This window comes from Dendrobium catenatum, unplaced genomic scaffold (assembly GCF_001605985.2).
Source record: "Dendrobium catenatum unplaced genomic scaffold, ASM160598v2 original_scaffold_67303, whole genome shotgun sequence".
Taxonomy (NCBI): Eukaryota; Viridiplantae; Streptophyta; class Magnoliopsida; order Asparagales; family Orchidaceae; genus Dendrobium; species Dendrobium catenatum.
In genome coordinates, this window is record NW_021385752.1 from 40,841 (window position 1) to 56,327 (window position 15,487).

Here is a 15,487-nt window from a genome sequence, read left to right on the forward strand (position 1 = left end):
TTGAGCTGGATAAGATTATTGAGGCTTGCAAGCTTCTTGGTGAACAGCCGTCGTGAACTCAACATGTCACTTACGGGCAAATATCGAAGCATTACAACAACACGAACTTCTACGAGTTGCCTTAGAAAATATGTTATACACCCTGTGTGCATCCATAAGCAAAATACGAATTGACTGTATCAGGTGTAAATGCCTACGAGTTACTGTGGGAAACTCATTATATATACGACAAACCATCTATAAGCATCTGCAAATGCAAAGCAGAAGATTCATTAGTGCCTATAATCCACCTACAGAAAGCAACAAGTAGTGCACGACAGTCTATCTATATAAAATGGGTCAACACAGAAGGGTCAAGATAAACACGAACTCCTACGGGTCGCCAAAGAAGTTCCGTTAAATGTCCAAAAATGCTCCCCGCACATGCACTATAATATGTATGCACATAGGTACACAAAAATAGAGATAATACACCCGCATAGGATCTGATGAGTGTTTTATGGTCACACATGTGACGTCTAGGGATGCTGCGCTGGTCAGAAAGTAAACCCAAGTTCGAGCCTGATCCTTCTATGCTGGTAGATAGGAGTCGACATGGCTCGAACCATCGAACAAATATATGTTTGTGGTATTGACCAAGATATTTGTTTTATACATTCATATAAGGCCTTCAAAGCTGATAATCAAGAAAATTCATTCACAGAGGCATAAAGCCTACGAGGAACTCGATCCTTTGTCGGCAAGTAGACAAAGTCGACAAGGTTCAATCCACGTATACAAATGACCCCATATACATCTTGATGATGACCGTGTTGAACGTTGATTTCAATTAGAGGTGTTAATTCTAATTATTCAAAATGCCCTCAAACTTTCACTAATACAAACTTTTTCAAATGACCCCAATACCTCGATGATGGCCGCGTTGAACGACAATCTCAACCGGAGGGGTTAATTACAAGTATTCAATGCCACCCAAATGCCCACAAAATCCAAAGACTCCAAAAGTCCCAAAATCTCAAGATTGAAATATTTAAAATCAAATTAAACTATTAAACACTTAAAGAAAAATCCATCCACTGCAAATATTTGCCGAGGTGGACAAATTTAAATATATCTTCTGCTCATAAAGAGCTAATTTATGGTCGAGAATATCACTAGGATTCATTTTCAAATAGTATCCTGCCAGCAGGAACGTGACACGTGTCCTCTAACTGGCGATTTTGTTGCCAAATGGCACCGTATATAAATGTTTATGACCGGGACCCTCTGAACCGGGTGGTTTGGTGCTACATGGCACCACCAAATTATGGTTATGGCCAGAGCCCGTGTGTTCCCTAATGGCATGAAATCATTGAGATATGAATCAATAAGTTATAATCGATAGTTCACGAAATCCTTTGTTAGCTAATGTGGATTCAAATTTATTCCCTTAGATAAATACCCACCTTAGGTCTATAAGGTACCCTTGGACGAAGGAACCCATGGCTGCCAATAAGGATCCTTCTATCAGGTTGGGTCGACTACCACCTCTTACTAAGTAGACCAGTGACCATGATGGCCCGGGACGGCGGAACCATCAGATCTTGATCGGGTTCATCATCTATTCCCCCACCATCCGCTTTAAGTGCAAGATGGTGCAATTTCAAATTTTAAATATCAATTCTTCAACCTTCCAAATGCCCATGTTGCTACTATATGCTAGAAAACACGTACTTTCTACATAATTGTTTGACGACTAGCCTGAATTGAAAGTTCTCTCTCCTTATCGGGAGGGGTAATTAACTATAGGGGCTTGCACCTATAGGAAACTATAACTCAGATCATAAAGTCTTCGCAAAATGAGGGCGAAATCTCTGGGTAGTGTCTTATCTGCAATCCAAATATGCCTTCCCAAAATTTACCCTTAAAGTTAATGCATTAAAAGTTCCCTGAAAAGCAGCAAGGGAGGCTGGGGCCGAATTTTCGGAGCCCACATCGGGAGTGGGATGGGACGGACGCAAGTCGTGGTTAGCGAGTGTGGGCTCGTGCGGGTCGGAGGTTGGTAACGAGATTGGAAGCTTGAGTTATTGTCAAGCATGGAATTGTGTGTATTAGAGTCGGAGATGGTGGGGTCTCGTGTGTGAGCAGGGTCTACCGAGCGTGAAGGTTCAAGTGATGAAATCATGTGAGGAGAGTCGATGGTGGAAGGCTTAGGCGTCGGGTCTCCATGCATGTAGTTGAAGGAGATGAGGGAGAGGGACAAGCGAGCTCGGATCGAGTGCGGAAGTGCGGGATGCTGCACAGGATGGAGTCGAGATAGGGAGTTTGGGTCAAGCGTGGAAGGGCGGGCTGCTGCGTGGGGCGTGGCCGAGTGAGCTTCTTCGTTCGGGCTTCTGTGTGCAATTGGGGGAGTCAGTCGGCTTGGGACGCACGATAGAGAAGATTAGTGGGTGTTTGCAGGAGTGTCAAATCAATTAGCTGGAGCGAGCAGTTCGTTTGAGAGTTTTATTAATGTGAGGGGTATTATGTGAGGGAACGAACGATTTTGTCATTTGGGAGTGAATCGTCATGAGGCGGGGTCAAGCGTGAATGAGAGATCAAATCGGCATGTGTGCAGGACGGTGGTCAACAAGCACTCGAGAGTATGGAGTGGAATACTTGCTTGATTGAGCTATAGAGCATGTACCTATTGTTTTGTACAATATTTTTGTGAAGGTACAAAGTTTGTTTTTTATTTCATAAATTTGTCTTTCCATTTATGTAGCAGCTTTTTCTTTTTCGTCCACAGTAGTGTTGGCTTGTTGTTACTAGTGATGTTGATTTGCAGTATTGTTTTTGTTGTTTGGAGGGCTCCTTTGGAGTTTCCAGCATGTCTTTTGTATGTCTCATCTTACAGTAGTTAAAAAACAGAACTCTTGATTATTAGACGTTTAAAGAGTGGAAAGTGCTGTTTGAATCTGAATCGTTACACTATTTTTGAGTATGTACCATTTGTTTTGGAGTATAAGTACAATGTTCTCTTGGAAGAATCTTGAATTTTGATCGTACAGTACTTTGCGGTGCACCATTATTTGAAGGTCATTGTAAAACTATTATTTTTGCATTTTGAAGCTGTGATAATATGGACGCTTTGAATAGTTTTTGCCCTTCTGCATGAATTGGCTATGTTGATCTTTTCCTAATAGATTAATTATGCCATGTTATCCACAATATTATTGTCAAATTTAAGCATGTGGTTATAAGCCATTCAAGTATTTATTGTATGGTAATGCTTCTCCAAGGCAATGGTAAGGAATTAACTTTTCTTGTTAATTCTCAAATCAGTAAGAGCTGGATAATTTCTAGCCTTAAAGATTTACCCATTCTTAGGAAGTCCTTGAGATTGTTCTTATGTCCAACCGGTATTTTGTGCATATACTTCTTTAGGAGCCATTATTTTGTTTATTCAAAATATCTATTATTTTCATTAGATTGCCGAATATATTATGTAGTGATAGAATTTCTTGCGAATGTGAAGGTTAGTATTCTTTATTAACCGTGGAAAGTATTTAAAATATGTTATATTAAAATTCTTCATATTTGAAAATAGCATCATTATAAAATATGAAAATTTGTGGGTTTGTTCTAATGCTCATGGACTTGCTTCCATTTTTGGATTTTAAATAGATTTTAAAGAAAATATGTGATCACCCGTTGCTGCTAACCAAAAGGGCTGCAGAAGGTGTACTTGAAGGCATGGACACAATGCTAAATCGTGAAGAGCTTATTTTGATGGAAGAGATGGCGTTGAGTGTGGTAAATTCAAATTATCACAATGTTCTTAAAGTTGGTCAACAGATATCATGCAAATTATCTTTTATCATGCCATTGTTGGTAAGAATACTTTATTATACATATACTATTTATTAATAATCATGTTTGAGCTATGCAAGTAGCATATTTAAACTTACTAATTGTAACTTGATTTCTATGTGGCAGGAAAACTTGATTAAAGAGGGGCACCACATTTTAATATTTTCACAGACTCGAAAGATGCTGAATCTTTTGGAGGTAATTATATGGTATCTTATAGTTTGGATTTCATATATGGAATATGATTTTAGTAGTTGCATGGGAGCATCTTGAACACTAGATTAAAAAACAAGAAAGTGTTTTGTTCATAGGTTGGCATTAGCCATGATAGGAACATGAATTGTAATAAAGAACTTGGTCTTGTAGCTTTAGTGAAATCATTTGACAACTTCTTACATATCTTAAAATATTTAACTTATTACATTTGAACTTTGATGACATCAGAGGTTTTATGATCTTGACATACATAATTTTCGATTGTGAAGATATTTCCTGGAGTTGGAGACTGTGAAGAGATATTTCTGTGAGAGAGAAAGGGAGGGAGAGAGAGCGAGGTTGAGAGGGAGAGATTGAGAGAGGGAAAGAATATGAGAGAGGGAGAGGATAAGGGTGAGGGTGAGAGAGAGAATTGTGAGGGAGGGAGGGAGCCTAAGGGGCTATTTATAAGGGAGAAGCTTTAGTAGGGTATTTGTAAAAGTTTCAAGGTTTCACTTTTCGACAAATATCGTTAATAATAGCACTGGATTGACAAATTACTTATAACAATGACATTCATTGGTTTTCATAGAGGTTCTAGCTAAAGATTCAATGAGAAGCGTTCTTCATGCTTCTTTGTTGTTGGCACCGATAGGTCCACAATCATTTCCTGGATTGTGATGCTCTTGATGTCGAGAGCTGGATGCTCTTGATGTCGAGAGCTGGAAAGGATGGCAAAAGTTGGTCAAACATTGTGAATTGGAAGGTATCCAACCTCGCTTGCTCTTTGTTGTTTGTTAGTTTATACCCTTCATATTTAGTCTTCGGTCCTCTTAGTTCTCGGGTTCTTAATCACTACACCCTAGATTTCTTCCACCACTAGTCTCTTATGCTCTTCAGGTTTTCATTGAAAAGGGATGTTGACTTTACATTGCAGTTTTGGTGACTTTCAATATTAAGAATGCCTATAATAGTTTTGGTTCATGTGTTTTTGATATTAACACGTGTGCTATTCGGATGATGTCCGATACATCTTGAAAAAGGGGCTAAATCTATGGCCTACAAAGTTCCCAGTGCTTTCTAACCTTATCTCAATTTTTAAAAATAGTGGTAAAAACAATTTGAAATTTCTTGTCTTTATATCTTCCATCTTTTTTTTTTTTCTGTAGTTTCCTTAGATGCTTTTGCGCTTGTAAAATGTTAAAAAGCTTGTTCAAATGTCCAAAAACAGCAAGCAAACTTGTCCCTCTGCCACTTATGTTACTTGTGGAGTCTAAATTTTCTTAATCATCTTGGATGTGATTTTGTTTTGATTTTCAAGATCGGTGCTACCAAACTGGACATCCATTCATCTTTGATTTTCAAGATTGGTGGCTGCCAATTTAAGATCCATCTACACTTTTTTTTTTCTCTAAGAAGGTGGTTTGCCAATTCAAGCTATATTAACACTTTATCTTTCAAGCTCACCACTTATTACATAACCATTTAAAGCAGAAGAAATTAATAGTTTCATGCATTCCACAACAATAAACAACAAAGAGAGGAGAGGGAGAGGATGAGAAGAGATGGGTACTATTGGAGAAATTTTTTTTTTTTGCGGTGCTTGTAAAGGGAGCATCAGATAAAATGATATCATTTTCTACATTTGTAACTTTGTATGGATGTTGGTGTATTTAAGTCAAATCACATAAATTTTAATATTATTTTTGTGATGCTTGACTGCTTTTATGGTTACTATATGGTGCATCATACTTGCTTCTGGGGCGAGGCACATATTTCCTAAAAATTGGTATCTTTAAGCTTTAAAAATAATCACTGATGAGGACATCAAGACTTAGAAAGTTTACTAGAGGCGTGGTCGTCGATCTACGGCCACGATTATATCGCGATACTTTTGATTTTTCTATTTATGATTGATGTATTATTTTTATTTTATGAAGTTTATTATGCTTTTCCATTTTTGCCCTTACTTAAGGGCTTAGATATGTGTAAGCCCTAGGGGCATTGTAGTACTTTTTAGTTTCTCATTGTTTGGGCTATTTAAAGCCTCCCTCTTCTTCTTTGAGGGTTAATGAATGAATTAGAAAAAAAAATTATGCACATGTGTTCTTTGAGTTGTGAGAGTTCTACGAGAGAGCTTTGGAGACATCCCTAGGGAAGGAAAAATGGACCACCCACTAACCTTGGAGACGGCCGGGTTCGTGGTTTGTTTTATCGTTCTTTTCTTTCAATCTCTTTCCCTCCTAGCCGCCGGATTCCTTAGCCACCCCACCTTGCCGCCGACCAACTTCTCCCACCACCAAGCCATTCAACCCAAACCCCTTGCCCTCTTGCCCTCGGCCCCACCACCCTCTTCACCGTCCCCTTCTTTCCTCCTCCCCACCGCCGGCCCAAGTCTCCCCTCCATCCTTCCTTGCTTTCCAAGTTTCCCTCTAGGGGAGAATTGAAAATCTGCCTAATTAGGTCATCTACAATTTGGAAGGATTTCAAATTTCAAATTCAAATATATTTGAATTTGAATACCTTCCTAAATATGATTGATCTAATTTGGGAAACTTTCCAATCTTTTCAAATCTGAATGAATTAGAGATTCTCCTCTAATCCTCTTTCCTAACTTAACTTCCCTAAGTTTAGAAACTATTTAAATTCAAATTCCCTCATATTTGAATTTAAAACTCTTTCCCAAAATCATAGATATATCTTTGGAAAGGATTCACCAATCATCTCAATTAGAATCTTAATTGGGATTAGGATTACAACCCCTTTCCTAATTTAACTTTCTAAAACTAGATCCTAATTATTCCCTCAAGTAATTCTCCAATCAATCCCATTAAGGGCTGCCGCCCCCTTCCCCTTTCCAATTGAGATCCTGGAATTACTCAGCTCACCGTCTAGGAAGGAAATTAATCCCAGGTTGCTCCTGCTGCTGTTTATCGAAGTTCTCCCATGATGTTCAACTAACTTCCTATCATCCAGGGAAGAAAAAAAAAACCCTGAAATCAACACCACCCAAAGTACTGTCCAGATCTCTGGACAAAACTTGTGTGCTGTCCAAGAATTCCAGCCAACTCCATGGCTGTCCAGATTTGCACGGACCAAGGAACTGCTGTTTAGATTGCAAGGAACCAGAAAGCTGCTGTCCAGAACCTCTCCGGGCTTCAATCTGCTATCCTCTTTTTGTCGGCAACCACAACGATCACACCTGAGCTTCGTGTCCTCCTCCGTTGGTTGCTTTCCAGATTTTCTGTACATCGCCAGGCTGCTGTCCAGGGAATTTCAGCAAGCGAAACTGCTGTCCTGCTCTCCGGAAATCCACCCGTTGCTGCCCGGAACTGTCTGGAATCACTGTCCCAGGTTGGATACTCGTTGTCCAAAGGTTCGAGCGTGGATTTGTTGCTTCCGAGCCGTCAAAGACGCCACCAATTGCTGTACAAGCTTGCGAGAAGGTTGGATCTTAGCAAAGGGTGAACGCTTTCCTTCTCTCTTACCTCCTTCGTTGATCCTTGCTTTTGGTTTTATTTGATTCATGCAAAATCTTGCCGAGCTCCGCTAAAAAGCTTAGTGTTTGGTAGGAAGTGTGTGAGAGATCTATCATAGCACTACTCTTATTGTTAGATTAGGGATTTCTTGTTGAAACCCATCTCGTATGCAATGTTAAGAGTAATTGATTATTATGTGGGTTTTTACTTTTTGCAAGTAACTTGGCCTAAGCTTGTGTTTACCGCTTTGTGTTTTATTTCATTGTTTAATTCATCATCGAGTTTTAATTAACTTGCTCTTAATTATCAAGCGTGCAAAATCATTTATCTAAATCAAATTGTCATACATGTCCTGCATCAATCACCTTACATCTTTATATGAGTGTTTTCGGATTAAATTTTAATGCAAATTGGATATCAAACCTTATTTTACAAAAACTTTATGATCTAGTTCGAGTTTCTCATAGGCACAAACACCTATAGTTTTTAGTTATTATTATTTTTTGAATAGAACTAATTAGTAGGCTTTAAATATTTAGCCCAAGCTAGTGGCAGTTCGGTTTAAGAAATAAAAAAATACTTGTTAATTAGAGAGGATGGCGTGGGAATGATAATGAATCGAATTAAATCATGGCTGGTTATGTGCAAACTGCTAATTGAAATGATGCCATGCCATCAGCATCTTTTGGTAATTGAAATGCAGTCATGTTGACCTTATGCTCTTCAGGCCATTGGATACCTCGAAGTCTCTTCTCAATTTTGTGAAGCCATGCATTCGATTCAATTGGTTCCTACCATCCCATTAAAGGTAGGAGGACGAGTTTTTAAAAATTGGTTCATCACTCGATCTATCATCCTTCTATTATTCTAGACATCCTGAAACATTGAGATTCTAATATTAGTTTGAGCTGCTAAGTCAATTGATGTCACTTAAATCATTTAGCTCTTCAATGCTGATTGATTTACATGAGTCAAAGTAGTAGTTTAATTTATGCGTCTATGGTTTTTTTTAAGCTAGTTGTGGTATTAACTGAGCTGATTGCGGTGTTGACTGAGTAATTTATTGAATCGCTTGTAGCGTTTGAGTAAGCTGAGCATTCACATCGATCATTACTGTGATAAATGTAATAATATTGGGAGTTTGGGCAACAACACCTTGATTACTAGCTGTGCAAGGTCCTCTATCAGTGTGTATAACTTTCTTAGCAGTTCTTGGGCCATCAGTTTTACTTGTGGCAGTAGCTCTTCTTCTCCATAGCACTATTCTAAATAAATAAATATAATAAATCAAAATAAAATAAATAAACAATTGCATAAATGTAATACATCAAAATATTGTACTAATCATTAGGAATAACATAAGATTGTCTATCCCACTTTCCAATTTTAAGGAAACAAGGGATATTCAATACAAATGAATCTCACTGATACTACTTCGTCACATCGTAAGTTGGGTAGATAGTGCACCCCGATAACATAAGACGTGATGAAGATATGCATAAAATATTTTTTGTACTAAAAAGAAAACATAATTAATATGTAACATCAAAATAAAGAATGGAAGGAAGTGTAAAATGTAATTTTATTATTATAAATCAAAATGATGGTACATCAATAAAGTGAGAACAATAATACATGAAAAGGGCAGTGAATGAAACAATTATTAAAATTAAAATACCCGAATTCATACAAAGAAAAAATAAATAACCAATATCATTTATAGGAATAACATTTATTTTATTTACTAGAACTAGTATGTATGAAATGATCTTTCCTAAATATCATTAAATAGAAAATAATAAGTTGATTAGAGCATAATTTAAGTATAAATATCCTATCAAACAACAAAAATGACAACTTTAAATCCCATGAAAACTAACATCAATAGATTTGAGCAGGATTTAAGCATAATTTAGCCTAAATCCTACCAAATAGCAAAAATGATAACTTTAAATCCTTAAAAAAGATAAAGCCTTGAAATATTTTGATATTTTATTAATTTAATGTTTAATTAATTAATAATTAATTGTGATATTAATATATAAATCTTAAAAAAATTAATTATAATTTATAACATGTTAACATAATAGCATGCGCCATTTACGTCATGCATGGCGCAAATACGAGCACTATTTTGATGCGTTGCGCTGCGCTAAGCAATAGCGTTGTATGTGCGCCATGGTGTGCACCATTTTGCATCATTGAAATGTATGAGGATAACACTCCTAACAAAGAATTATACATTTATCTCTTATAAAATAATAGTTACTTATTGTAGGTACCACGTAACTCCAAGTCTATTTGACATTCAACCAATAATGTCACATATAACTCAACTCGACGGACCTATAAATAAGAATCCTAATTTAATATCTAAAGCATTATTAAAGAATCAAGTATGTAAAAACATAAAGCTTACTTTGCTCAAACTAAAATACATATTGAAGGTCATTAACCAAGCCCTAAACAAATTAGGTTACATTATACTTTAGTTGAATGCAAACTGCATAAAATAGACAATCTTTGGATATAAGTGCATACTTTTATTTTAAAATAAACTTAAATGAAAACCTAAATGCACGAGTAAAATAATTGTACATATAAATATAAAAATTAAAATATAATGTAATTCAATCTAACCTAAGCAACAAGAAAAAAAATCACTTAGTATTTATGGTTGATTTCGCTTGATGGAGTAGAAATGCTTGGGTATCTTTTAGTCGAGCAGAACAAGTGAATAGAGGGCCTGCTGTAATAGGAGAAGAAATGAGAGAAATCTCGAGGGGGATGATTATTTATTCAAAGAAGGAAGAAGAAAGTAAAGAAGAGACTTGTTGTTCAGCGGTTACGATTTTCGGGAAGGGGAGCTGGATAGAGAGAGACGAGCGGGTTAGTGATTGGAGAGAGAAGAGAAAAGGAGAGCTGTGCGATGGTCTAGGTTTCATTTCCTTAAACTAGGATGGGTGTGAGAGGTTTCAGTGAAAATCTATATCATGAGTGGAGCTTGGAATGTGTTCTTGGAGACGAAGAAAATTGTGATTGCAATTGGAGACACGAATGCATGCTCAGAGATGGCGATTTTGTTTCTTATGCTGGGTAGGTTTAGTTCATGGTTGTCTATTAAATAATCGATGCTATTCGCTAATTTTGCTGAGTAGGAAGCAATTAAAATAAGCCGTTTGCAGTGCAAATCACAAGCAATGTTGTTGCCGAAAAAAGATTGTAGCTGACAGACGTGCATGAACTAATAAGTCCCTAATAAGATGACTATCAAGAACCACTATTCATTATTGTCGATAAAAGAGATGATTGACTAGTTGGGGATGGCCAATTAATTTTTAAGGATTGATTTAAAGTCTAGTCACCATGATATACTAGCCCTTGAAGTGGACAAATAGAAGACTATCTTTACGATAAGACAAAGATATGATTTGATGTTATTGCAGGATGCCAAACTTGTATAATCTTATCAAGTCTGAGTTTTGGAGCTTCATTATTAGTGGAGTTGAATTACAAATTATTTTAGACAAGGTGGGGAAGTATGAAATTTTTTGGGTGTTATATATATATGTAACATCCAAACTATCTTGATTTTTTTCATTCATGATAGCAACAAGATATAAAATTGTACATATATATGTAACATCCTGGTGCATTAGCATATGATCCTCATTACAGTACCATATAGATAAATATTGCAACTTTATGAATCCGATAGACTAGAATTGTACATATGAATAGTTGTTTTCAAAGCACCATGCACAATCCTTTGTACAAGAGTTTCCTTTTTTGCTTTAATGTGTAAAGCATAAAGCGAAGTAGTGTTTTTATTTAGTATTTCATTTATAGAATATTATGAGCATATATGCTAGTTATTTAATTAAACTTAAATCGCATCAGATAATAATTTTTCAACCAATATAATTATACGTTCAATAAGAATAAATTTTATATATATTTAAAAAGAGGTATAAATGATATAAATAATAAGTGATGTAAAAAAAATCAAAATATACTCCTGAGGTTGAGTGACCAGCTAGAGAATGGAAGTAAGGCAAAATGCAAAATGAGAGTGAGGATTCGGCCTCTAGAAGCATTTTCAAGAAGAAGCTTGTGAGTTATAAGTCATTAGCGCGCGCCCACAACAAGAACTAGTAGAATGTATAACAAGCCCTTTCGATATGGAGTTTTAAATTGGTATAAAAATGGATGGAGATCATGAGGAGGGGTTCTAGTAATCCTAACAACTCTGAAGGACGATCTAAAAGATTCATTAGAAAGTTGATGAAAAGTTGAAGAGATTTTAGGAGAGATAGAAGGCCCGCAATGAGATGATAAGTATCGGATTGAATACACGTTGTAAAAGTAAATTTGATTTGTTTGCTTTTGAGGAGGAAAAAGTTAGAATATATTATAGAATAGTGATAATTTTCTTCAGTTATATTTACATCTTGACATGAGTATGTACTCCATTAGTTATGTGTAGAATTTGAAGCTATTTAAGTTGTTATTTTACAATAAAGAGGAAGACAAGAGCATGATCCATACAGTTGATGACCTGATATTGATCGTCAAGGTTCATTTCAGGAGGATTGCATCACTTTGAAAGAATAAACTCCCAATCTGTTCAGTTAGTATTCCAAGTTAGTGAAAGTCATATCACATTTGTTTCTTTTCCTTGGAGCGAATGTAGCTGGAAGGAGCTATTATTTATGTGGTTCTTAGTCGTGGGGCCTAATAGGCACACTAGGGATGCTGATCCGTTTGGCCTCATTGTGAGCCTCATTGGGCCCATAATAATAATAATGATTATTATTATTATTTATATTTGAGAGTTGATTATGAGTGGATTAAATTTATTTAAGTTTGTTTCCTTTCAATTAAGAGTTTTTCTGAAGGTTATTTATTTATTAGGAGTTTGTTAAGAGGCTTTCAGCTATTTATTATGAATCTTTTCTAAATTCTTGCATTTGCATCTATTTATACGACTTTATAGACTTCAGAGTCTTTAGAAGTTAGATTTCCTTCATCAAGAAAAATCTTCGTTTCCTCAAACATTTTCAAATCCTTACCACTCCAGTGTTTTAAAGAATAGTTTCATGAAACTTTTCCAAATGTGGGGAAGCTTTTCTCATCCCATAAAAGTGTCTATAAACTTTTTTGATCTTAGAAATAAAGCCAATAACTTTATTCAATTGTTGGAAGAATACTGAGAGGAAAACAGTACAACCAAGGAAGTTGTTAGGAGTTGAATCAAGAAGCAGGCATACTTAGGAGTACTACACATTCCGATTGAATCATTTTAATTTATTGTTGAGGCTAAGGAAAAGAGTTGGTAGGTGTAAGTCAAGTTTGATAAATTCCTAACTCTTCTAAAATCTAACTTAAAATTTTGTATTTTTTAGAAAGTGTTGGATTTGAAACTTGCATTCTTACACTTACATTCTCTATGTTTTACTAGGGCATGAGATATGCCATGCATGTTGCTTTTGAGCTTTTATCAGTTTTGTACTGATGATTGTTAGTCATATAGTTTTATTTAGTTCTAGCTACTTATGCCATTGAAAAATAAGGTTGCATTTGTTGACCTCTGTAATATAGCAAAAAGAAACGAAAAAAAGGATTAAAGAAATCACCTCGGCACAGAGAGAGAGAGAGAGAGAGAGAGAGAGAGAGAGAGAGAGAGAGAGAGAGAGAGAGACGCCTCCTCTCTACCAGTTTCCCTTGTTCAGTTTGCAAAAATCATCTGGCCCGACGTCTCTCTGCTCAAACCCCATTCATTCGCTGCCTTCCTGTTAGAATCGATCCCCTCCACCTCTCCTTCTAAACCCTACACACTCTAACTCACCTTTGCTTAGCCGCAAAACCTGATCTCCCTTCACTATGAGAGCTGAAATTTTTTTCTTATTTCTATTTATTATAATTATAGTAATTAGATTGTTATTATAATTTCATTTCATGATGTTTTACTTTCCATTATTATTAGTGACTAATTATTGTTATAATGATTGTTAATTACTATAATAATTGTTCACATGTATATGTGTGTGTTTGTATGTGGAGGGAGAGCACAAAAAAAAGGGGGAGAAAAAGATTACAAAAAAAAAAATAAAAAGAGGGAGTTAAAAAAAAAAGAAGAAAAAGATATTTTAAAAAAAGAGAGAATGAGAGAAGTGCGTGCCTCGATTTGCGTGCCTCGTCACCATCACCACCAACCATCACGAAGGTATAATGCTCTTTAAACTTAGAATATCCGTTTTGGCGCTTGCAACGCGTCGAACAACAACCTATGCATGCTTTTCTCTAGCGTGGTAGGAGGGAATTTGTTGCGATGCTTGCGACAAGGCAGACGATCTCCTAAAAACTCATTTTCGACGTCAGCAGCACACCAGAAAATCAACTCATGCACGCTTTTCTCTAGCGTGGTGGGAAGGGAACCCGGTGTGACGCCTACGGCGAGGCTGGGTCAATTATAAATTTGTGCATTTCAAAACCAGTGCTCGAAGATCCATGCACGCCTTTCTCTGGCGTGGTTGGGGACGAAGACTTTTGGCCGCAGTGTCATCCGACACCTACCGTGCACGCTTTTCTCTGTCGTGTCGGGAGGCCCAGTTTACTGTAGTTTTCCCTAAATGGGAGAGACGTCGGCAGGTTGCCAAAATTTTTTCTGAGAAAGACAAGGACTTGGACTCGGATTTGGACATTGAATTTGAGCTTGATTGAATTATAAAGAGATGAATTCATAACAACATAGAACTTGATTTGATTAACAACTACAAGGATTTAAATGAACATAAAGAACTTGAACTCAAATGAACTGCAAAAGAGATTCATGAACTCGAACTCGAACTCGAACAAAATTCGAATAACAGTGAACTCGAACGAATGGAAGAAGCTCATCTTGAGCTTGAACTATACTTCTACTCAAACTTGGGCTAGACCATGGAATTCAAGATTGAACCTACTTTGGAACTCGAATTTGAATTGAATTACAGAGGACTTGAATCAATCTTGGTCTGCAAAGAACTTGGGTTTGAACTAAATGCAAGAGAACTTGAGTTTAATGGGACTTACAAATTTGAATTTGGATGAGCAAACAATAATGAATTAAATTCAAATGCAATCCATAAGTGAACCTTAAGTGAGCAAATTCAACATCACAACAAAAATATAAACATTAAGTGATGAATCCAAGCCATCCAAATAAGTAACAATCAACAAAATAGGGAACTCATGGCAGGTCTTCATGTATAAGTGACATACAAGTGAATTTGTCAGTTCCTTACACATACTGAAAACCAATGAGAAGGGCGGACATAAAAGCCATGATGAACACGAATTCAATCATCATTTGATTGCAAACAATCATCAGCAAAAATCAGAGATGCATAACCTGCTTACAAATGGTAACGAACAACTACAAATAATGACTCAAAACATTCAAGTGTATTCAAATAAACGCCATATAAGCAAAGACCAACTATACAAGCAAATGCACAAGGACTTGTGATAGAAGCAGAATCTCGCATATAAATTGCTCGCGAACAACGATGTAAGACCTCTAAATGAGCATTAATGAACAAGACACAATACAAGTGGCAACAAACTCCCAATGCAAATGAACACTGAATAAACTCTCAAAGCATACAAATGAGGAACATCAATAACGCCGGAGCTGAGCCATTAATTGTATTAACTTCAGGATAGTTTCATTCCCGTTGGTAGTTGTATGACTACATAGGATTATTTCTTGTTTATGTTTTGTGTATCCTATTATATTGCCACTATTATCTATAAATAGGTAGACATTGATTGTATTAGGGGAGATTTGCAGATTAATAAAATTAGAGTTTTACTCTCTTGTGAATTTCTGTATCCTAAGATTGTTCTTAGGTGGTGGTTCTTGCTCCAAGGAGTAGTTCTTGGAGTGGTGTCCGACGACCGCCACCAGATTGTTGACGTGGATTTGTCGAGCCCCCTTC

At 36.4% G+C, this 15,487-nt stretch overlaps 1 protein-coding gene across 5 annotated transcripts in view; it reads left to right on the plus strand.

The window, feature by feature from the left end:
- LOC110101782 (protein CHROMATIN REMODELING 24) overlaps positions 1-15,487 on the plus strand; it is a 119,669-nt gene that overhangs the window by 28,974 nt on the left and 75,208 nt on the right. For all 5 annotated transcript variants that reach the window (XM_028691772.1, XM_020829844.2, XM_028691769.1 and 2 more), the window contains 2 exons: positions 3,646-3,852; positions 3,958-4,029. In XM_028691772.1, coding sequence (XP_028547605.1) covers positions 3,646-3,852; positions 3,958-4,029 — 279 coding nt within the window. The remainder of the gene's footprint in view (positions 1-3,645; positions 3,853-3,957; positions 4,030-15,487) is intronic.